General features: G+C 36.8%; 2 protein-coding genes and 1 long non-coding RNA gene across 9 annotated transcripts in view; 2 read left to right on the forward strand and 1 right to left on the reverse strand.

The window, feature by feature from the left end:
- Nucleotides 1–25666, forward strand: part of LOC139966549 (ephrin type-A receptor 4a-like) — a 77994-nt gene that overhangs the window by 11903 nt on the left and 40425 nt on the right. For 2 of the 6 annotated variants that reach the window (XM_071969701.1, XM_071969702.1), the window contains exons 2-3: nucleotides 20357–20396; nucleotides 20723–20787. In XM_071969701.1, the coding sequence (XP_071825802.1) occupies nucleotides 20357–20396; nucleotides 20723–20787 (105 nt within the window). Of the gene's footprint in view, nucleotides 1–17364; nucleotides 17556–20356; nucleotides 20397–20722; nucleotides 20788–21237; nucleotides 21409–21920; nucleotides 22032–22442; nucleotides 22613–23376; nucleotides 23497–24092; nucleotides 24208–24863; nucleotides 24958–25409; nucleotides 25492–25666 lie in introns of those variants that run through there. The other 4 variants (XM_071969703.1, XM_071969707.1, XM_071969704.1 and 1 more) reach the window with 4 other exon arrangements.
- Nucleotides 1–25666, reverse strand: part of LOC139966552 (uncharacterized) — a 39930-nt gene that overhangs the window by 4069 nt on the left and 10195 nt on the right. The window lies entirely within an intron of this gene.
- LOC139966546 (uncharacterized) lies at nucleotides 2259–11671 on the forward strand. 2 transcript variants are annotated; one of them, XM_071969696.1, is made up of 3 exons: nucleotides 2259–4439; nucleotides 10162–10244; nucleotides 11343–11671. In XM_071969696.1, exon 1 carries the CDS (start codon nucleotides 2623–2625, stop codon nucleotides 4045–4047), a length of 1425 nt encoding a protein of 474 aa, XP_071825797.1. In that variant the 5' UTR covers nucleotides 2259–2622; the 3' UTR covers nucleotides 4048–4439; nucleotides 10162–10244; nucleotides 11343–11671. The 2 variants fall into 2 exon arrangements, with proteins under 2 accessions (XP_071825797.1, XP_071825796.1); XM_071969695.1 differs by lacking the exon at nucleotides 11343–11671 and having other exon boundaries at nucleotides 10162–10293.

Here is a 25666-nt window from a genome sequence, read left to right on the forward strand (position 1 = left end):
GGTAATATTATATAGGTATTAGGGCCAGGGTCAGGCATTCATCTCTTCCAGCTATGCTAACCATAGGTATTGCGGTATATATTATAATAATAATAATAATAATAATAATACATAATTTTTATATAGCGCCAAACAAACTATGAAATAATTCTCGTAGCGCTTAACAAAATAATAACAATTATAACATATATGCTTTGGTGAAGAGATACGTTTTGAGTGCTGATTTGAAACTGTTCACAGTATTGCACATTTTTACATGGTCTGGAAGTGAGTTCCACAGGCACGGTGCACTGGATGCAAACGTTTCAAGTCTGTGTTTTACTCTAGGGATGAGTAACATCAGTGATGAATGAGAGCGAAGTGGGCGTGTGGATGATGGTCGGAACTGAAACAAGTTGGTGAGGTAGCTTGGTCCTACGATGTGCATACATTTGTACACCATCAGAAGTAGTTTGTAGTTGATTCGTTCACGTATCGGGAGCCAGTGGAGTTCGATCATGGTAGGGGTAATGTGATCATACTTCCGAGTTCTAGTAACGAGACGTGCGGCGGTGTTTAATACGCGTTGTAGCCTGTCAATTTTACAGCCTGGTAATCCATACAGAATACTATTGCAGTAGTCGAGCTTCGACGTAACGAATGCATGGACAAGCTTTATACATGAATCTCTGTCGAGGTACTTTCTGATGTGACCAATGTACCGGATACTAGACAGGGCGCTTCGGCAAACGTGTTGAATATGTCGATCCATTGTCATGTGATTATCAAAAATGACACCAAGATTGCGGAGATGATCAGTGTAGTTGATTCTGGTGTCACCGACGGAGACGAGTGAAATGGTGTGTGTTGGCCTAAACCGATACGATAAATGTATCACTTCTGTCTTACTATCATCGAGTTTTAATTTGTTTGCTAACATCCAACTTCTTATATCTGACAAACAGTATTCCAGACGTTGTAATTCTGAGGTGTGATTGTCACCAAAGCTTATAAGTAGCTGGCTGTCGTCGGCATAGCACATGTAAGTAAGTTGGTGTCGGCGCATGATATCACCAAGGGGCCCTATGTGTAAACTAAACAATGTCGGACCCAATACAGATCCCTCTGGTACGCCCCACTCTAATGCATGTGTAGCAGAGAGGTCATTGCCTAATTGGACAACTGGGTGTGATTCTATCCATTGCAGGACTTTTCCATTGAGACCGTAACGGAATTGCAGGCGATTTACTAGTATGGCATGGTCAACCGTATCAAAAGCCGCACTTATGTCCAGCATTATAAGGACGACATGGCGGCCAAGGTCCAGCTGCCGCAGAATATATAGACGGACCTCGCATAAACAGATAAAGATGTTACAAATATAGACGCAGCCAGATTAATATTTAGTAGATATTACTAATGTATTCTCCAGGATCCTCCTATTAGTGGCTTCTCCGTTGTAGTCATCGTGTCACCATTCAATCATTAACCAGTTTTCCTACAAACAGTTGAGATAAAACGGAATTCTGAGAAAAAGCGTTGAAGTTTTTAGATAAAAAGTCAAATCTTCCTCAACAACGTCTTAGGTTCCTGAAAACCGCAATTTTCTTCTCACACCCGTCGCTTAAGCCTCGAGGTGGAGTTGCTTCTTCCCCGCATTATGAACCCCCTCCCCCTCACATTGTGGGTTAATGGGATATCCAATTCATGCAGCGGCGCCTTTAATGACACGGGAGGGATAATTCGGCTTATTTTGTCATTCTGGTACGCACGTATGGAACGCCATGTTAACATTTATTCAGATTACAGATATCTCTAATTCATTTCCGGATATCTCTAATTCATTTTCAGATACCTCGAATTTATAGCCAGATATCTCGAATTCATTTCCAGATATCAATAATTTAAAACATCTTGGAGATATCAGAAATTGAATTCGAGATATCAAGAATTCGAATTAGCGGTATCCAAAATTAAATTAGAGAAATCAAGAATTCGAATTCGATATATCCAGAATTTGTATTCGAAATACTATGAATTTAAATTTGGATATCTCGGTTATTTTTTCTGGATATCTCAAATTCCATTTTGGATAACTCGAATACAATTTTGGATAACTCGAATACAATTTTGGATAACTCGAATTCCATTCGTGATATCTTAAATAATGTTTCCCAATCTTGATATCTTTAATTTATTTCTCGATATCTTAAACTCAGTTTCTGAGATCCCAAATTTAATTAAAGATATCTGAAATAATTAAAGATTTCTTCAATTTAATTCCAGATATCTGAAATTAATTCCAGATATCTCGAATTAAATTGAAGATATCTGTAATCATTGAATACATGTTAACATGGCGTTCCATACTCACGGCATTGCTGAAACATGTTTCCATTTAATGACCTTTCACCTTCGAACTATGACGTCATAAATCAAGGCACAATAAATCCGTGACCGTGTGTTTAGAGGCTCGAAGAAACCATCAGTCAATATCTGGCACTTGCGGTATCTGTATTTTACTTTTCAATAAAGAGATTATTCGTTTTGTTGTAGAAATTGACTATACGAGTCACTATCTGACAAGGTTAGAATCATTTTGATCCAGGAATCATCTGATGACATTACACGAGCTGCTTAGTTATGGAGAGGAGAGGTAACATCTGTTTTGTTGGAACCATTGCTGCAAGTCCAATTCAAATACTGTTTTTCCTTGTCAATTTAGCAAACTTAGTTATGCTTTGCTTTGGAGAGGAAACTATTGTGTTTGATAGAGTATGGAAGGAACATATAATCCGATCAGAGGGACAAACAGTGACCTTACGCTGCATAAGTAAAGGTAATGTCACAATGTTCCGAATAGAGACACTAAAGAACGACAGTAAGGCAAAGATTGTGATGAATTCAACGCTGGTTGGGAATTACACTGGAAGTTATATTTTCAACTCCACAAAGAATGGATCAGACTTTATGAATGACTTAACTATTAGAGATGTTACCAGGGAATTTGACGGTTCCTTATTTCATTGCGTGGACCATATTACGTTCAATGCACTGGAGCTTACATTGATAGTGCTATACAGTCCAAGACGTGAATATCCACAGTGTAAATCCAGCTCTACTTTTCATACTTTTTTTACTGATCAAATTGGGGAACCTTTTGATTTAACCTGTATCTCAGAAGAAGGAAATCAGAGTATAAACCTTTCCTTAGAAAACACTCTGACAATGATAAACAGTTCGTCCGTTACTCTTGGAGAGAATAAAACTCATCGATATGTTGAATTGAATGCTAAACTCGATAGGAAATGGAACAACAGTATGTTTTATTGTTACGTTGTACAATCTTCTCCAGGGATGGTTAATTACAGTGCTAATTGTTCATTTGGTCCAATACAATTTGTGGATGAATTAACTATCATTACGAATACATCGAATGTGTCATTTAAAGAAGGAAAGAGGATTATGTTTTCTTGTAAGAGTAATGTTAATGCTGCTTACAAACAATGGAACATAGTAGATATTCCGAAACATGTTTCGTATTCCAGTTCAAATGATTCAGATTTGATATACTTAGAAATAGATGTTAGTAATTTGACAAAAGATACCCTAATAACATTAGACTGCTTTGTATCTTATCTTGGCAAAAACTTGACCAAGAAAGTAACGGGTAATGTCGAAGCTTCTGGAAGTGAACCAATCTTACATATTCTCGTCACCTTAGCCGCACTCGTAATGTTGCTCTCAATTTCACTAAGTATCGTCGTCTTGAAAATAGTGAATAAAAGTCAGAAACAACAAAATTATAACATAGATATATCAATAGACGGCTCTAATGACAGCATAGAAGGACACACTTACACTGCACCAGAAGAGAGTCAGTTAAATACAGGTTTGCATATGGACAGATTATCTGTAGAGGAAAATCTTGATTACGAAGAAATACCAACAGTAGCATATGACATGATAACTAATGTTGCCTATGAGCCATGTTCTGTGGATGCATCATCGTCAGCAGCTATTCTCAATGAGAGGATTCAGGGAGCACAGCAAGGTAACTCGTCATAATGAGAACATAATAATAGAAAACAACAAAGAAACAATGGAAGATGTCAAAGTTAGAGAAAGTCATACAAGTAACGGTAAGGAAGGTCACAATAACCTTGATTTCGAGACATGTTACACAGACAGCGACGCTGATAATTTGAAAAATGGACTACCATTTTGCTTACGTTCGGTCTTTACTTATAATGCAATGTGGGAGATTGACGGTATGGTGATGTAGAGAACATAACTATATGATCAAGATCACAAGTTGAAACACAGCGAACGGCAGAGAAAGATTAGTAAACAGCAACAAACAACACCGTGCGGAAAACATTATTTTCGAAGAAAACCCGCACAGACAGACCTTCAGTGAAATACAACCTTTTACATGGAAAATAATATACCGATACTGAGTAAGTAGGATGAGTATATATCTGTGAGTACTCATTTTAAGATAGAATTTAGGACATTTCCAAATATACAACTAGATAATCACGATGATGTAACAACAGAGAACAGAAGGGAAGATCGGAAAGCAGCAACTTGCGAAATGGTAATTGCGCAGGAGAGTTAGGCATAATAATAATAATGTCAACAGTATTTTCGGGAAACACCAGACTGAGAGACAACGATATACAGTCGTCTACTTGTGATGTCACAATTAATGTTGTAGTCTTGTCATATTAGTATCATGGTGAGTCTAAGTATTTCTCTAATTTTCTACATCTGCCTGTCTATAGCCTTTTTGCAGTCTGTTATACCAACATGCAACATCTACATAAACATTTAATGAAGAACGGAATGAATACAAAATACAATTAGATGATTCTAAATGACATCAAATACTCTATATTTCGTTTTAACGCAAATGTTATAAGTACAATAGGAAAGTTATTGAAACAAAAGTTACAAACAAGTAACAGCCTGGCAGATGTAAGTAAACACAAACTATAATAGCTTTGCAAATTAACATCATCATTTAGGCTTCATGTCAGTCTGTGCAACCATGTAAATGCTAGCACACTTTAAACCTGATTTACTTTACATCGCTATTGTAAAACCATGAAGTAGGCCTATCCGAAAGTGAGTCCTAGCAGGTCGAACGTCATAGTAGGTCATTCCACTTACTACATCGAGCATTGGATATCGGACGATTAAGAGAATTATAGTTAATCATGCCATATTGTCATTTCAGTAGGGTTTTCGCATGTTAGGGATAACATAATCTTCCGGGGTTACTAAGCTGACAGGGTTTACTTATTAATTACTGCTAACAACTCATTGAAGATACACACTTGAAAGACAATGTATAACCCTCTCAATTGTAAGCAGTTATAACAATTGTACTTCAGTGGTCGTTTAGTGAGTTAACAAAACGTTTACAAACTTTTACAACTAGATTCCTATAGAAGCCATATAAATATCATATTTAATAGTGACTCCGTTAGTTTCATTTTAATTGATAACATTCTCAACTGGTCATCATATATAGTCTAATAAAAAATCGTTTTTATTGTTAATACGAGCAGCAATCTGTCAGCAATGTCAAGCACAGGTAAAGAATTATTGTACCTTTTTACGAAAGCTAAAGGGGCTAATGATATGTAAAACATAATAACAGTTATCTGGTCAACTTTGACAGACAGTGTAGACAATATAAATTGTACCTGTCATCCTTGCAAATGGGGATCTTCAATGTATCTACCAAGGGCGCTGCCATATCGACCGTAATGCGCGTAATATGTACTGTCTAAAGATCGCCAAAGATTGCGTAGCGCGCCGTGTACAGTATAGTCAACACGAACGGCGGGCAACAATTCGTTGCTAAAATGTACTAGTTATGAGTGGTAAATGCCATACGTTAGCTAGACAATGTCACATCATGTTAGTTGGGAATGTACAGGTGCGCCTCCCTTAGAGAAAATTCGCAGTGATTTCAGAGACTACTGCGTGTTAAGTTTCGCGGAATTACATAGGATTGATTCATTTTGGACCTGTCTAGAGATTTCTATTTTGTCTTTTGTCATTATTCTACACAAAAAAGAGATTTGTTACTTTATACAAACTAATTTTAGACATGATGGGTATTCTACTAGACGTTTCTGATATTTCCGTTGTGCTGGTTGCTATGGTGAATTGGTCTCTCAATTTTAATCTTATCCTTACATTGTTGATCAATTGTAATAAAGTATTTGCCTGAATATCCACCAGTAAATGACACTATCGATTTACTTTAATGTCACGTCTACTCCACAAATATATGTTATGGACAGAAATATCTTGGAATGTATCTTGGGAAGGTACTGGCTATACATACGTATAATTTATGTTGATATCGTCTTATAAGCTTATTTTGGCTTGAATCAACTTTTGAAATGTTAATTAATTCTAACCCATCGATTGATGAATTTCTGGTGTTCCTCTCAAAATTTCTCAGTCTCTCTCCGAGGTGAATAATGTCCACATTTTGTTTTACAAACCTTTGAGGCCTAACTTCAGTCATAAAAGACATATAACTTTTTGCTTGGCCCTCTGCCACAGAGTAAACTCTTTTTAACCTCAACTGTTTTAACATTTAATCTATGTAATATTTCTATAAATATATCGGGATTTGTCTTTCCCACCGTAAGGATGCCTGTTTTTTCTCGTTTGAATTACCTACCAGGGCTGGAAATAAACGAAGGCCATGGCTGACGTATTTTCCAGGATGGCCTTGGTGCCCTACAAAAACACCTATACCATCAAAAGCCACAAAGGATGTCGTGCCCAAATTCTTTGGCCGTAATTTAGCCGCTGTGCCCTTTCACTTTAATGCATGCAATGCCAAGTAGATTCATAAAACCATACAAGATAAAGATCAGATAATAACAAACTATGAGTCATGCATGCATGTGTCTTTTCATAGAGAGTGATTTTTACATTATATTTAAGGGATGTGCCCACGCCCCGCCCAGCACTAAAATTACCGCCCAGCACTGTCTTAAAAATCGTGAATCCCGCCCAGCAGTATTTTTATCTAAAATCCTGACATTCCTAACAATATATTCAACATAAATTGGGCCAAGCCTCTGCCAAAATCATAAAGACAAATAATGCATTAGTTACGCATGCGAGAAACATTGCTTACGGCTCTCAATCGGTCCCTTGTAAAATCTCTTTGAAACAAACTAAAAACTTTTCCCAGGTACGTAATATATTTCACTAAAAAAAAAATTAAAAAATGTAAATTGTTAGCAAAACTAGTACTTGTGTATGTGCTTTAAAAGCTACACAAGTGCCAGCATTCGGCATCCGAGCACCTTCAAAAATCGACAAATTTCTCAAAGGGGAGGGGGACAACCCTCCCTCTTAAACCCCTCCCCCAGGACGGCGATCAGTATACCCGGCACTCAGGAAATCCTGGGCACATCCCTGAAATAAGCAGAGTTAAAACAAAGAGGACAAACCAATAATATGTGTAATGTGTTCTGCTGCATACTCATAAAATCACATTAAGCTAATACTGATGTTTTTTTTTGCCTGTTTAGCAACAGAACTTTTTGGCCTTGGTGCCCTCCCAAATTCATAAGTCACAGAAGCCAAATGTCCTTGCCCTCACCAAGCCTTATTTCCAGCCCTGACCTACCTATAAGCTTTCCCGCATTACAAAACTTCTTTAACTGTGGTTTTTGAGAGACCTCACTCCAATTGGAAAGATCATCATTATCAAAACATTTGCAATTTCCCAACTTGTATAGTTATTTACAGCACTCACCAACCCTCCTGCTTATTTGTTATTTAAATACCGTAATAAGCTCTTTTATAAATTATTTATAAAAGAAAAAAAGATAAATTAAATAGACATGTCCTTTGTAATACTAACAGTGAGGGAAGTGTAAATATGATTGATCTCCATGTTTGTGCCTACATTTAAAAGACAAGCTGGGTAAATATGAACATTTGACGAACATTTTAGACCTTGAAAAGTACTTTTTAATTATGCCCGTACGCAAATATTTTTCTTGTAATTTTAACATAAGGTGATATTATCCCATCCAGTTCAGTTAAGTATGTGATGTTTGGTCTCTTTTGAATTTCTTAGTACCTGAAGCGATTTTGGCTAGCCAGTTTTTATTAAAGAACAGTTTCCTTAGGATTGATAATTGTATTGTTTTATATTGATGTTTTGAAAGAAAATAAGGTGTATTATATTGGTGAATTTTTCACCGATGATGGTCACATTTATTTTGTCGTATCAAAATGTCGTTATTAAGCATAATATTCCAAATTTTCCTATCACCTATTACTAGGGCATAATTTCTTAAATATGTATGAACGCCTACTGTATAAAATTCTCCTTACAAACCAGAACCACACATTTTGTATACAGATCTTTTTTTTTTTCACGAATAACGCTCCCACCCAGGGGAGGAAGGTATCCACGTCACGAGTTTAATTGGAATTCTATTTTTGTTATGCGGTATGTTACGTTTATATTAGTCAGGGAGCCTAACATTAAATATTTCAGTTTCGTTTCCTGATTAGGATTATAGGCTCAAACCATTATCTATTCCGTATAAAAGTAAATGATTTCTGCTCTCTGTTCCTTTTTTATTTGTAGCTCTGAAAGTGAAACTTTAGAGCACCTTTTCTGTTTTGTCCATTAGTAACATAGCAACAAAATGCAACTTACACTAACCGTATATTAGGGAAAAAAAAGTGTTAATATAGATTAATTACTTGTATACTTCAGAGATGTAGTTCCAATGAACAGCCCTATTAACTTCTTTGTTATGCATGCAAAGTGCTTTATGTTTTATAGGCAAGAACATGGTTTCATATGTAATGACTTTTTGTTTAAAGATTAAGGTCATTTTTGAAATTGAACACTACATTCTCACCAAACAAAAGAAATTTGAAAATGATTGAGAAGTAAAAGTCTTTCTTCAATTGCTTTTGATTTGCGGTACTGTGAATATATTTTCTTTGTTTTCTTGTTCGCTCCTACAGTTTTTATGTATGTCTATGGAGCATTTGATCATTGTACTAAGAGTAAGTTGAATGACTTTTTCTTTGCAAACACCTACGTCACCAAATATTGTTTTATGTAGAAAAGTTTTGTGAAGAAAGACATGAGATAATAGAGATGCAAAAAAAAAACTTTTGAAGTGTTATCTTTTTTTGTATGTACGTGCCTTCATGGGGTATTCTTTGTGTGCGTTTATTTTCTGTATTGATTATCGTTCCATAAAATATCAGGAGAAATAATCCTTAAGAACAATATATTGGAATGATTGGTTTAAGAAGCCATTAAAATAAATGCAAAGTCGTTGGTTGTACAAGAATTAATAGAGATAGCTATAAATAAATGATTACATATTGTTATTCAAAGGTATATATATATCATGATTTAAAAGTAAGGCTGAACAGGAGGGGTGGAGATAGTGGCAGTTTCTTCATTATTTATAATTAACAAACTGCCCTTTGTTATTAAAAAGTGGCCTTTTTGTTCCAACATTAATTAAATAATAAAATTAAAAAGTACCCCTACGCTTAAAACAAACTATTGAAACATGTGTCCTCGGAAGGCACAGAGGACCCAATATGGAAAAGTTTTATGTAGCATTGTGGTTGTCATACATCCCAGTGCCCCCTTCAGCTCGCACCCCCCCCCACCCCCTCCCCCATCCCCGTCCGTCCAGATTGAAGCCTTTCCGTCCGCCCCTAAAGTTGAATTGACCTTGGTGAGTGAAAGAGGGTTGAAACCATGATTTAATGGGTGAAATCACATGACATCACATGACATCACCTGAATCTCTGGTTTGTACTTATATATATCGACACGTAACTCCACATGATAAAACACTTACTCTAAAACCGGAATCGCTACCGCTCACCAGAACACAAAGAATATGTGAGATATGTGAACTCATTGATCACATTATCATGGCCGATATTTACTTGACATTAGTCTTAGAAATTCTGATGAGGATATTGACAACCTTCAACTGTCAGCCAAAGAATGTAAGAATAATATTTGTTATTAGTATTTGTGTAATCTGGATAGAAGTTTACCTCTGAACAGTTTTAAGTGTTATGATTCTCCAAGTTTTAGTCATATTTCCATTTCGTTTTTTTTTATTGCTCTTCAAACAGGTCGTTGCGTTCATGTTTACCAAATATTTACGTTGTAAAATATGTACGCAACAAATGCATTTTGCATGTTAATGGCAATTAGGGTAAGTATACAAATTTTAAACTAAAATGCATTATTAAAGAATCGTCCTTTGAACGAATGAAGGAAAGTTTTCTTGATTCCCCAAAAAATGAGAATTCATTCTTCGAGATACCCTTTACGACTCTACACAAGTGCTGAGGATATGTTTTGGACTGCTCCTTAAAGCAGCATTTTGCGTCCTTTTCTATGATTTTTCTCAACCTCACTGACTCCACTATGCCATAACGACATACATAACTAGCTTATCTATTTATATTTTACTTCAAATGGTGGCATAAAAGTCTAAAAAATTGCAACTTTCAACTTTGTTGTTCTCCAAGATATTTTCCGTTGGGAACCCAATAAACCTCGCCCATAATATGAATATTTACACACTACGAACATCATTGTCGGATACGTAATATAACACCACGCTTGATTTGTGTACAGTCTATATGGCAGTTGTACAAAGAAGTTGCATAACAACTCCCTGGTTGTACCAACGCAAAGTCTTGAATCTATTTTTAGCAACGGCTCATAACTAAACCTGCATCTCTGATTGGTTGAATTCAAACTAGTGGGTTTGGGAACTGAATGCGATTAAATTTGTAAGTGGAATACTCGCCAATTAACGATTTTGGCAGGGAAAAACTTGGCTAATATCTTAATTTGCTGTTTTGTGATTTGATGTATGAAAAAACTCGATGGACATGTCAAAAAAGTAGAAAACGGCGACCAAACGCAAAATGCTCATGAATAAACATACTATTCACTGATTGGTGGAATTCAAACTAGTGGATTTGGAGATATGAAAACTTTGTGGAGGACACTTTTACTCGTTATCGACATAAATCGTTAATTACTCGCTAATTAACGCTCTTGGCAGGGTGAAACTTGGAGGGTATCTTAGTTTGCTGTTTTATGATTGATACATCTAAAAAAATCGATGCACATGTTAAAAAGGTGGGAAAAGGCGACCCAACGCAAAATGCTGCTTTAAATATCTGAACGAAATCTGGCTTGTCTAGTTGACGAATCGAATGTATCCAATATTATCAAACATTTCCAAACTCAGTGGTAACAGCTGCTTTTCCTATTATCAATATATCTTTTTTTATAGTTCGTAATATGATTACTGAACAAGATATCCCATATCATCGGATATGGTCGCAAATGATTGGTCGCATGTCAGAGGATGAGGAAGTATATCAGACAATATGGAATGATTAGCCAAGGTAATCCATGCGCAGCTTATTAGTACTTACTCCGTGACGATGTATTCATAAAATCATTTAATATTACTTTTTCTTATGAGGAAATGCTCCGTATAGAATTTCCCATGTTAGATAATACTGCTTGAGTCTTGTAAAGTAAGCACGCTTGTTTCTCTTTATAAATGTCACGTATACAGTCGTTCCGCCTTCGCTACTTAATTAACTTCAGTCTGTCGTCATAAAACACACTTAAGAAACTGAGTTTGCTTTGTTTGTATTTTGTTGTTGTTGTAAAAATCTGTGCGAAAGTTTACTTTCGTTTAATATGCTAAATTCTTCCTTTTTTGATTGTAAAGTCCTTGACATGCATGGCCGAACGTTACCACGAGACATTATAAAAATTATAATTATTATATAAGGCTTATGCAATGCATTAGGGTGGTCTATTTTTAGATTTGTGCTTATCATATCCACACTGCAAGCCTGCAAGTTGTCAACTGTCACTGAACGTTAGTATTTAGCACTATTTTGTTAGATCCAAGTTCAATTTCTATGGTTTAATCTAAAAATAATTATTCCACGGATAACTTATCATGAAACCAACTACGCGAGCGTCAAAGAAAGAAGAAAGGAGGGGTTGGGGACAGTGGCGTCGCCAAGGGGGGGGGGGGGGCAGGGGGCACGTGCCCCCCTGGAAACCTAGTGCCCCCCGAGTGCCCCCCATCTGAGATTTGGGTTGGTAAAAAAATATATATATTTTGTTATATTCAACTCCCATCATCTGAGTTGGTTTTTCACAAAGACAAAGAAGCACAGTAATTCGTATTTTCTTCAAATGAGCTGCGAAAAATGAAAAAGTTTATCCTTGACCGTCGGGTATCGAAGTCGTAACCCGCGCCATCACAACAGGTGTCGATATTTACATTGAATGTGTCAGTGTGAGAATGTGAGGGTCCGCAGGCACCATACCTGCCTATATTTGTGGACCCATATATTAACCCTGTTGTGTAGGGGGTGCAGAGGTCATTTGAGGTCAGATGCTTCTAGGAACAAAAGGCGAATGTTCACACCTGCATACTGAGCCATACTCGATGTGTGATCAAACTTTGGATTGCATGGTGAGATCCCTGATAGGATCCAATAACGATGCTGGAACCTGTTACATCTTAATAGATAATGGGAGAAAACAAGAAGGACAAGAAGGGAGTCGGGGGTCATGCACACATTAATTCAACAAATGTAGGTTCTATTGATAGAGTTAGGCATAATATCGACAACATGTGGTTCATATCCTCTGCAAAATTCTGCGCGTTGTTAAAATCATTACCTCAAAAATAGCAATTTCCGGAGATATCTTCAGATCGAATTTAGCATCAAATGTGGCATCCTCCGTATGCGAAAATTTTCCACCCCCTCCCCCTTAGACCCCTCCCTCAGGACGGCGATCCGTATCCACCTAAGTGCCCCCATCAAATGCTGGTGCGCCCCCTGTGCCCCCCCCCCCCCAGACTGAAAAGTCTGGTGAAAATTTTCGAGATACCGTGTTTACAAGCCAGGCGTCACACACACACACACGCACATACACACACACCCACTCTCCGCCTGCATAAATGCATAGGTTACGATTTCATCGAAACCAAAAACACGGCTGCAGCACAGCCAGAACAGGGAAATTCATTGTTTTGAACGATGAGTCATGTAGCTCGCAAAGCGGACGTGTATAGCCGCTGGTGTGGCGTGAGCACTCACACATTCAATGTAAATATCGACACCTGTTGTGATGGCGCGGGTTACGACTTCGATACCCGACAGGAAGGATAAACTTTTTATTTTTTCGCAGCTCATTTGAAGAAAATACGAATTACTGTGCTTCTTTGTCCTTATGAAAAACCAACTCAGATGATGGGAGTTGAATATAACAAACTATATATATATATTTTTTACCAACTCAAATCTCAGATGGGGGGGCACTCGGTTTTCCAGGGGGGGCACGTGCCCCCTGCCCCCCCCCCCCTTGGCGACGCCACTGCATTCTATGTGAACGTACTCATTCAGTTGCCACTGATCAGGCGTAAGCTGTTGGAAACGTTATGACTGCTTTTGATCTGCGTGGCAATCAAGTAGCAAATTAAGTCTAAGTTGCAGGGAGACTTGTGACAGTGGTGACCGTCAGTTGGGGAAGATGGTTCAGTCCGGGGGATTGTGCATTCATCCGGGGAAGCCAATGAACCACTACTACGGGTTTTCCCTTCCGCCCTTTTTTCAATCTAAAAAAAAAAATTATCATCAAAACCTTGCGTTTAGCCTGCTACTTTTATAATCATATAGACCTAAATCATCGTCTAAATTTGCGACGAAATGGATCATTCGACGATCATGCTGTATTTCTTACATTCTGGGCAAGGATTCCCAAACCACCAATTCATAGGAGACGTCTTGAAGGACCGCAGGGCGCGCAGCTCCTTCCATTTTAAACTCATTAGTTCGCTTTTGGTCCTCCCATACAGATTCTGGTCCGTACCTTAATCAGTCAGTGAGTTTATTATTAGTCATAGTTAGCACTATCTTGTGTTTAGAGCTACTTATGCAGACCTTTTAAAGTTATAATCCGAATATGCCTAAGACTGTACTATATCCAGTGTAAAATTTGTAATTTGTTATTTTCTAGAGGAGGACCCCCAGATCACCTCTATATGCTTCAACAACCCCAGTGCAGCCCACCGAATTAAATCCTACATTCGTCCCTGTCGTTTCACAAAATTCAGCTCGTACTTTAATCAGTCGGGGGAATTTTGAACACCCCCCCCCCCGCCCATATACACACACCTTGGAAATCCTGTGCATGCCACTGGATTGTCATAGCGCTACCATTTTCCAAGCATTAAGATGAAGCGCCGCTGCATAGGTATAAATTTTAATAAAACTTTCAGTATGGCTAAATTGTCAAAATATGTATATCTGGCGAAGCGTAAAACAGTTGACAGTTTATGGTCCTATGATGTAAATATCCGGATGGGTGAAACTGGAACTATTACTGTATATTGTCAGAAGTATTAAATCATAGGCCTATATTTCTAACTAAAGCAACTGTCAAACAAAAACCAGACATTTAATTTGGAAGCAAAATCAAAATAGAAGGTACCGTTCAGTAGAAAAAAGTTATAAGCCTAAACTGCTTCCAAGTTAATTCAATATTTGAGTTGTCAACAAAATCGTATAAATGTGTGCGTTACTTAAGTCTAAAAGAGGCCAATTTAATCACTATATCAATGCAGTGTTAACATTATAAAACGACAAAGAATAATATAACAATAATACAGACGATGGAATTCAAAAGATACATAGCCTTTGTGAGCACATTACGATTCATTCTGAAAAGTGTTTGAACATTAAGAGGATTTGGGTTCATTGCTGGCCTCTTTGTAATTTAAGTAAGAGGGATGCAGGGGAGGGGAAGGAGGGCCCGAAACTTAGTTTCCAGTTATGAAGGATTTGTGTGTTACCTCTGTAGTCTATACTGATTCTCTCTACATCAGTCGGTAGATATGATATATATATATATATAGTGTAAAATATAGTATTGTAATGATAAAATTGTAAGTTTGTAAGTAATATCAAACTGAAATGTGGTAACCTTAGTCTTGTTAACGGAAGAAAGCGACTAATACTTATAGTCTGTTCAAACGTTGGAGGCACAAGAAAGTATACCTCCCCCCCCCCCCCCACGGAATAAAACTAAGGGATGTATCCATACAGTGTAGAGTGAGGAGGCAGATATATATATCACTCCCCCCACTTTGCAAAGAAGAGGAGGGTAGGGAAACCCTCTGCCCCACCCAGTTACTACGCCTATATGTGCATTCCTGGTATTGATCAAACGTGCTTAACATAAGCCTATACTGCTGATTCGAACCGATTCACGGAATTTGTCTGAAGTGCATAACTAGGCACATTTCACGGTACGGCAATTACTATATGCGAGAGAAAGTAGCAGGATTTGTTTGTTAATTACACAAAACAGTTGTTAAAGAAATAAAACAGACAAAGACATGAGCCTGTTGGACCTCATTTAGATACCTTTTCACAAATATGACGATGGGAGTGATACGTTTGCTCAAATAGTCTGAACCAACATTTACGGGCCCTGGACATTTGGGCCCGGTTCAGTGAATCGACTGAACCGCATATTTTGGTACGCCTGTAAGGGCTCAATATTTTTTGTCATGGAACAGAATCAACTGTTATTTCGCTCCGAATGTATATTTGTTGCACGTTGGTTACCTTCTCGGCACATTGTTTGAATAAACATTAATGAAACCAGTACTATACCCGACTAGGGTGTAATCTGTACAAACGGTAAATTAACTATGTGACACAGACCTAATAATGTGACTATAGAGTTTACATGAAGGTTAAAAGAATGCTTCTACGGCATCTCCTGATTCCAAATTACATTTGGATAGGTTGAGTTTAATTCTTTAAAATCCAATACGATATGACCTCAATGTGTAACAAGTTTTGGTGGTAGTGGGGGGGGCGGGGGGGGGGGGGTGTTGACTAGGTATACAAATGGATTACGCAATAATTTGGGAATGATAATATAAACTGAAGAAAGCCATCTTTAGACATTTGACTGAGAAATAGTCTGTATCGAAAGATACCGAAAGCGATCTTAAACGTATATCGGTAAGAAAAGAACATTCACAGCTTAGGATGTAGTACATCTTGTATAGGCTCTCCTGCAATGAATATGGAGAGTGTATGGATTAATAGAGAGATATTAAATATGTTTGAGGAATGATTTTATTCATGAGTGAAATGCGTATTAATTGTATGTATTTGTGACTAATGATGAAGCTCAGAAAAGACGATCCTCTCAGAATTTATACTTTTCAAAATTATACTACATTTAGGTTAGTTTATTTGTTCTAATTATTCAGTTGATTGAATATTAATATTTGCAATGAGCTACCTTAAAAATCACGTGCCTATGACACACTCAAACTGACCTGTCGAAATTCACTTTCCCCTCAGAGTTCATACTATTTGAAGAACAAAGTGTTTTTGAAGCAATTGTTCTTGGAGTAAGATCATTTCTTTGTAAGTGCACTTTCTGTCAATGGATTATAAAGTTATGAGTTATAGTGCTAACTTAAGATACTATATCAAAAATTGTTTCATTTGAAAATGTGGCAGTTAATGTTTACTGACTCTACAAAGATAGGAAGATGATTAAATTAAGGAGTAACCCGGACACTAATTACGGACGGTGATACTTGTTTCGAAAATACTATAAACAATGATTTGAAATGTTTTATTAATTACTATTGAAAGTAATACACGGAAGTTCATGTGTCACACTGTAGTGTACGTCAGTGTACTATATATAGTTGCTGGATTTAAAAGAAAATCAATGTTTACTTAATGGTGTGATAATAGGTTCACTGCATAATTAATAAAGTCAGCCGATGAAAGCGTGTGAGTTTTGATCTATTGATACCATTTCATTACGTTCATAGAATTTCGCCGGATACAATAACTAGAATATAAGAAAGAGCAGTGTGATTTGAAAAACTTGTTTATCTCATGTGGAATCTTATAACGGCTGTTCTTTGATCCATGACATAGGAGATACACTTGAGCAAAAATCTGTCGGATCAGACTTTGGTAATCCTTAAACAACAGACGATCGGTGAGCAACTGCAGGATCCTGCAGTGTCAAGGAACTCATCAATCTAGCAAGAAAATCTTTTTTTTAATATGAAATTATTATCAAAGAATTAGACAAATGTGTAGTAAGCCGAGGTCTATGGATGTTTATGTTGACATTTATTGATGAATAGTAACGTATCGAATGTAGTAGATGAGGTCATCCATTATTGGATCAAACATTTTTCAAAAATATCAATATGCGATGAAACATTTATAAGAAATAAAACAAAAGTTTGTTTTTAATTGATGGAGTTAGTTAAATGTGTTCTCGGAGCGACCGCATCATCCTCCATCTTCATTCTTGCCATCCGACGCCAGGAAAGATTTTCGACCTTGGAGTGCCGCTTGAAGTTCCCGAGTGATCTCATCACTGATTTATTCACCGCAACTTCAGGGAGGTGTATGTGGTAAGAGGCAACAACAGGCCAGTAGTATAGTATCTTAAGGATTTGTTAATGTGTATGTGGTGCACTGCTGGCTGAATGTGACTGTATGTATACTTGTTAGTTTTTGTGTGTGTGTTTATTCAAGAAATGTAAGCAGGAAATAAAAATATAGTTCTTTTACATATTATTGATATAAAAAGTACACATTTTGTCCAAAACTTCGACACGCAACCGAGCATACCCTTCAACATAGATTTTCTACCGTGTGGACTTTACTATAGATCATTGCGAACAGGGCTGGGAAAGGGTAAGTCATTCATCTCTTCCAGCTGTGTCTACAATAGGTATTGTAGTAAACAGACAGACAACGTATAAACAGATGTATATGTTAAAAACGTAAGAGCAGTCATATTAATATTTAGCAGTTATTGCTTATTTGTGCTCTAGGATCATCCTAGCCGCGGCCAACCAATCATTAACCAGTTTACCATACAAACATTTGAGATTAAAGGGAAGTTTGAGATAAAGCGTCAAACTTTTGAGATAAACCGCCAAAAATTACTCAACAACGTCATACGTTTCCTGAAACCGCAATTTTCTTCTCACACCCGTCGTTCTCAAGTCGACGTTTGGGTTGCTTCCCCCCCCCCCCCCCCATTGTTACTCCTCTAGTTGGCTAGTGGCATGTCCAATTCAGGCAACGGCGCCTTTAACGACACGCGAAGGATAATTCGGCTTATTTTGTCATTCTGGCACACACGGCATTGCTCAAAACTGTTTCATTTCAATGACATTTGCCCTTTGAAACTATGACTTCATAAATCAATTTACAACAAATGTGTCACCTTATGTTCAGAGGCGGGCTCACAGAAATCATCAGTTAATGTCGGACACTTGCGGTATCTGTATCTTACTTTTCAATAAAGAGAGCGTCGTTTCGTTTTACAAATTGTCTATACGAGTCACTATCTGACAGGGTAAGAATCATTTTGATCCAGGAATCATCTGCTGACATTACACGAGCTGCTTAGTTATGGAGAGGAGAGGGAAAATCTGTTTGTTTGGAACCATTGCTGCCAGTTCAATTCAAATAATGTTTTTCCTTGTCAATTTAGCAACCTTAGTTATGCTTTGCTTTGGAGAGGAAACTATTGTGCTTGATAGAATATGGAAGGAACATATAATCCGATCAGAGAGACAAACAGTGACCTTACGCTGTATAAGTAAAGATAGTATCACAATGTTCCGAATAGATACACTAAAGAACGACTATCAGGCAAAGATTGTGATGAATTCAACTCTGGTTGAGAATTGCAATGAGTATTAGTTTTATATTCAACTCCACGAAGAATGGATCAGACTGTATTAATGACTTAACTATTAGAGATGTCACCAGGGAAATTAACGGTTTCTTATTTCGATGCGTGCACCATATTTCGTTCAATTCACAGGAGCTTACATTGATAGTGCTATACAGTCCAAGACGTGAGTATCCACAGTGTACATCCAGCTCTACTTATCCAATATATTTCACTGATGAAATTGGTGAACCTTTTGATATAACCTGTATCTCAGAAGAAAGAAATCCGAGAATAAACCTCTCCTTACAAAACACGCTGACATTGATAAACAATTCGTCCATTACACTTGGAGAGAATAAAACTCATCGATATGTTGAATTGAATACTAAACTCTATAGTGAATGGAACAACAGTATGTTTTACTGTTACGTTGTGCAATCTACTACAGGGATGGTTAGTTACAGTGCTCATTGTTCATTTGGTCCAATACAATTTGTGGATGAATTAACTGTCATTACGAATACATCGAATGTGTCAGTTAAAGAAAGAAAGAAGATTATGTTTTCTTGTAAGAGTAATGTTGATTCTGCTTACAAACAATGGAACATAGTAGACATTCCGAAACATGTTTCGTATTCCAGTTCAAATGATTCAGATTATATTTACTTAGAAATAGATGTTAGTAAAAGATACCCTAATAACATTAGCCTGCTTTGTATCTTATCGTGGTAGAAACTTGACCACGAATATAACAGCCTATGTCGAAACGTCCGGAAGTAAAGTCATTTTTCCGTTGCCTGTTTTGGCATTCATTGTCTTTCTGATTGTGCTCTTACTGGTCATTGCTAAAACGTGTGGAAGACAGCTACATTGTGAGGCCCGAGGTAATAGAGCAAGAACCAGAGATCCGCGTACAGTAAACAGGACAGAAACACAAAATGGCCGAAGTGAGTGTATGATATTTCATCTTGTAGGATTAGTAATAGACTTAGCAAACCTTACATCTTCATAAATAGTGTTAACATCTGATATGTCTCATTCCAAACTATTGTTTTCTGTAAGTTTGTAAGTCTGAACTTAGGCTAAGCCTTTGTTGTGCTAACAACAAGCCAGCAAGTATATTTCATCCCATGTGTATGTATTCATAGACACAATTTTTTGTAACGCAGCCTGCTGTGATTAAAAAGCACATTGATTGATATGCATAAATGTGATGGAGTTAATCATACCAAACACCTTTTCGGTTTCCATGCAATGGACATAACATCTTTGATCCAATTAAAATAGGTAAGGTCAGCACGCGAAAATGAAATATTTACTGCCTTAATATATAATAAAAGATAACTATATTACCATATATGTATGATATATTACTCTGTATAACCATATTTTGTGTTCGTGATTGCTTAAGGTAACATCGAGGTGGAAGGAGTAAGGGGAGGGAGTGCAGTCGGGTAGCACGAAATGAAGTGTTTACCCAAAAACTATAATCGCTCTGTAAATTTCCATATTCTTTCACAGATGAAGAGAATGTACCCGTAACACGTCAGCAAACACCGAGGTAAAGCCGTTGATATTCAATACTTTACTTTACTAACTTAATCTAGGCATGTCTCTACTTCATCAAGGCACATTTTGTAGGGAGGGAGACATAACGAAGTGGACTTAATTAATTTGGTGATACAATTTCAAAGCTTCAAGACCCCCATTGCCTCATTATACAGTTCGAACTTTAACCAACTGAGAGTTTCAGTCTAGAATATGGATAGTTCTTTCGATTGTAAAGATTTGGACACTCACATTGTATGTTTAAATATGACAATTGCCTTGTATTGTTTTCATCCCAGGCTAATCATATTGTCATTTTCTGTATGATTTTCCTCCAAGGTCAGTTCTTCCCAACTTGCCAGATGCGATTAATACTTCACATCATGAAAGAGAAATCGAGACATGTAGGTTTATGAAAATTATGTTTGATTTGCGTTTTGATTTTGAATGTGTAAAGCTCATTCTATGAAGGAGTGACTAGTCTACAGATAGGGATGTTCAAATAAAAAATTTCAACGTTTTCTCGCCGAAGAACAATTATGGGGGAAGAAACGAAAATAAAAACTAACAAGTTCAAAGCTGAAGGATATGCGTGTAGTCAGGGTAGTGAATGAGGTATGATTATGTATTTAATATCTTGATTTCATTACTTTTGACATGGAATCATAAATGCATAGGTAAATTATTAAAAATGACTGTTGAATTACAGCGATTATGAACTAAAGTTAAAAGGATCGTTCTCAATGTTACCTAAACTTATAAAAATGGTGTTCACATATTTCATTCTAGGAATATTGAATATTGTTTTTTTCTACAAGAGAAGATGACTATGTGCCTGTTTGCCTTTCTTTTAGACTACTCTACAGTAACAACAGACACTTCGGGAAGTAATCGGTTATTTAACGAAGACGATATTTGCCTTATGTTAAAGATGAAGACCGGGACACTTTACACGAGGTGGATGGGGACAATACCTGTCTCTCTTGGGGTCACCAAATGTGTAGTCCTAACAACCCTCTCTGATGGTAAACTGATATATATATAATCGATTTATCTGATATCAATAACTAGATGTATAGAATTAGATTTGTATCCTACACAAAGATGATAAGGACCCGGCTCGTGCGATATTTTATAATTATAATTCCAAATCCAATTATTACACTGCACGGTTGGGGCATTCATAATAAATTACTATTTTACAGCCAGTTTGGTGCTCCTTAACAGCAGCATAAACAAATGTGACCCCCCCCCCCTCCCATCCCAGAGTATAGGGCTTAGGCAAGTCTTAATTCAACTGATTTTCTATGACATGCTTCCGTGAAGAATACTACACGAGCAATAAAATATGCAGATATTAAAAAAAAAGTTCTGTCAACAAATATTGAAGTGATTCACAGATCTTCAAATTTGTCACATATGTTACATTGTCTGAAATAACGTTCAGTCATGGTATATCGTTTCGAAAAGATTTACACACGTGTACCTGAACTAAGGCATATTACCAATATTTTCACTTTCTTCCTCGGATTCGTAGAAAGAGTTGTCAAACACAGAGACATCCACTGGGACAAATTTGTGAAAACGTCTTTAGACCTACCTGTGACGAATCAAGTCACGAAAATTGAAGGAATTGGGATCGTATATAGTGAGTGTTTATTCTTTCTATATAAGTTTTTGCTTTTCCTTTTCAGCAGTTGTAAGTTGTTTCTGCACCCGATCTTAATATTAAGAGATTTGTGAAGAAGAGAAACATGTTATGCTTCTTGCATGCAGTGAAAAAACATTAGGCCTGACGCAGTGCATAGTGTCAGGGCGTAGGGTTAGAGCACCGTGACCTGAGGTCGATGATGGTGGCACGGGGAATATGGAGAGGGACATAATATGGGGAAAAGGATAGTCTTCTCATTTTCGTAAAATAATTTACGAAAATGTGGGTGCAATTTGTTTGCTTGCCATGTGAAACATCTACACAACAACATGTTACTCTTGGTAACTCCACAAGATCTAAGTGTTTTAATGTGAACTAACTTCTATAGTAACTATCTCTTCTTTGTAGATCAAATAAATATGATAACTGAGCATCTTGCGTGTAAAACGTTAGATAATTACTTGAACTTTGACCCAACCTCACGTCAGGGAAGTGGGAGGAGCGTCACGTCAGTGCGAGATGTTATGGAACATTTGTCAGGATTACTTGAAGGAATGGAAGTCATTAAATCCTACGGGGTGAGTTTCGTCCGTGACTGACAAAATATTGAGTTGAGCCGGTCTGGTTTCGCTTCAAACTCAGTAACAATCTTAGCTCCGTATACAGACGGATATGTAGATGCTAAATGTGTCTCTTTATGAGTTTTAGATCTTGCCTTGTGATTAAATTGTGTCTAACCTTGCGGGAACGCTTGTTACGATTACAATAATTGAATGTAGTTGTTGATTTGGTAGAGCAAAGGGCTCGTACCTCCGAGGTCCGTGGTTCAAATCCCGTTCTGTTCGAAAATGTATTTAACCGGTTCGAATTGCAAAGTCACTTCTCCGTCGTTCATTTAGTTTATAAAAATAGTTGACATTTCTTGTTTTAAAGAGCCATGGTTCGAGTTTCGATGTATTGTTTACTACATATCTATGATGTGGCCTTCCCCCAGCTTATACAACACAGTAAACATAAACTATTAGTTGTTTACGATATATAAACCGGTGTCATGATCTCTATTGTTCTTAACAGCTTAAGTGATCTATAGTTACTAATTAAATATCAGTCTAAATTTTAACGGTGAAAAACTATCGTCGACTTTATGTATCTTCACATCTCCATCAATGATTTTGTATTTATTCCCCCTTAAGCTCCGTTGAAATGCAGTATTGATTAATATTACTTACTGTTAGACAATAGTATCATTTTATTTATGTTTCCTCGATATTGCTGAAGAAACCCGACGATTTATGTCATGATTGGCAATCATGAAAATTATATCAATTCCAATCCGCCACAGTTTCTCCATCCTTGTTTCTCAACGAAGAAGATTTTATACACCAAACAGGGACAATGTAAGTTGTATGACTTCTGTCTTGCTGAGGATGCACCAACAATTTGCGCCATCAAGAAATCAGAGGTAAACCTGCTGTTTCCCTTAATTGTTCTGCTGGTCCTAAGTGCATCTCATTACGCAGACGAAATGAGCCGAGTCTTTAAAACTTCTCCTAATATAATGTTTGGCTAAGGAAATTTCAAGTAAAGGAAGTAGCCTGAAAAGAAATATGAAATTATTCATTCATAATCAGGGACGACGGGCCAGCCGGGCACATGCCCTTCCAGTTTGGGGGATAACTTCAAAAATGCTCGTTTTCATAAATTACTTCTCGTTTGTAATTTAAATACCCCTTTTTATAATTTTATGCGTTCTTTATATTATTTAAACTGCTCTTTTTGCTGAAAATTAAAAGGAAAGAAAGAATTTAAATGTACCCGTTTATTGACAAACATACAAATAATGTATATTATTGCTACGAACGCACTGAGAAGTTAATCTTTGTTGGAAATCTTTCATTCTTCACTGATTTAAAATTGTTTTTGTTTATTATTCCGGTGTAATTCAATGCCTTGAAAGAACAGCTGTTCTCATCTCACTGTTTCTTCCTTTAACATTCTTTTCTTTCCTTTTTAAAAAATAAAAATAAAACCTGTCCTAACTTCTAATTTTGTTTGTAGATGAAATCGGTGACGTTGAACCAATTCGCTCCAGAAGCTTTCGACCGAAATGAATATTCAGCAGAGAGTGATGTCTGGTCAACAGCTGTTGTTATATGGGAAATTATTTCAGCTGGTGAAAAGCAATCAAATAATACTATCATGAAAATAAAATACCAACGCTTTGTAAATATTATTCGATCAAAAAGTATGCGAGCATAAAGAGGTCAAATCAGCTTCTTCGCTATACCTTACTTTGCCGGAACACCAAAATGCTACAATGTGAAACTATATACCGATGCTATAGCGAATGTATATATACTGTCACGCATATATAGGAGTAGTAAATAATCATTGAGGTACTCACGATTAAAAATTGTAGATCCACGAATTTGATACCAGTTCGACTTCAGTTTATCATTTATTTGGCTTTTGATCCGGCGACGGTAACGTTTCCAAACCCACAAGTTAATTCAGAGGTTCAGAAGATTGATAAAAGTGAAATATACTAAAGAGAGATCGCAGAGTTAAGTTGGCACGACTCGATTTTCTGTCTTGATACCAGAAAGTATGTTGTAACTAAGATAGTTAGGACCACTGCTATCTGCACAAATCAACGAAGTTATAATGTTTAAGTAATTAAGAAAACCGAAGTAAGTGAATGCTTCCTTTGCAAAGGCTTCTTTTATTTTCAAACACCTTTTACAAAGGTAAGGTGAGAGTAATAATTTAGAAACATTAAAGGTTCAACTACTGCAACGTAAGGATATCAGTAATTGTTTGCTTTTTCAGGTTATAAACCTTTCCCAATTAATGAGGAATACAAGCCAGGGGATGTCATTCCCATGCCAAAGACGCCATGGCCGGAGAAATATCTGCAGTTAAGGTAGCTTTTTAGGGATTATTAGTTACAAATGTCGATTCTATACTGGCATTTCCAGGAACTCAACCATTACTTCATATGTCTGGTTTTACACTTTTTTGTATCATTTCTAATACTTCTGTTATCACTTACTGGCTGCTACCATTTTTGACGACGAATTACACGAACATTAATCAACGAATTTAGGAAATAAACCCACAGCTGATAGAATGTCACTTTCCGCATTGGAGTAATGAAAGGAGAAAAGGTTCCCTATACTGCTTAGTATCATTCAAATTAGACACGATTTATCTACATCTGGTCTCCTTCCCCGACCCCAACCTCTTACTGTCTTACATCATGGTCCAGGTATACTATATTTCTTTTGTCTCCTTTCTTGAGGTCAGGTTAGACATTTGCTGAAGAATTTAGAATGACTTTTTCGACTTTCGAATGACTTTGTTATTGTTCCACAGAAACACGCTTTTATTTGAATGCTGGAGTGAAAACATGTCCCTTCGACCATCTATACACCATCTGAAGGATTCTTTTAAAACGGTACTTATTTTAGATTACAACAGTAAACAGTATTTAAGGAAACAACTTGACATCCTTGCTCGTTTTATCCTGTCTGCATGGCAGAAATGTTCGTACTTATACTATCACGGTGATATATCAATGTGACGTTATCAAACCCAGAAAATAAAAGAAGACAATGTCTGCTACAGAGTAG

Source organism: Apostichopus japonicus, chromosome 4 (genome assembly GCF_037975245.1).
Source record: "Apostichopus japonicus isolate 1M-3 chromosome 4, ASM3797524v1, whole genome shotgun sequence".
In the NCBI taxonomy this organism is placed as follows: domain Eukaryota; kingdom Metazoa; phylum Echinodermata; class Holothuroidea; order Aspidochirotida; family Stichopodidae; genus Apostichopus; species Apostichopus japonicus.

Coding starts and splice junctions, on each gene's coding strand:
- LOC139966546 (XM_071969696.1), top strand. CDS start 2,623: ATGGAGAGGAGAGGTAACATCTGTTTTGTTGGAACCATTGCTGCAAGT.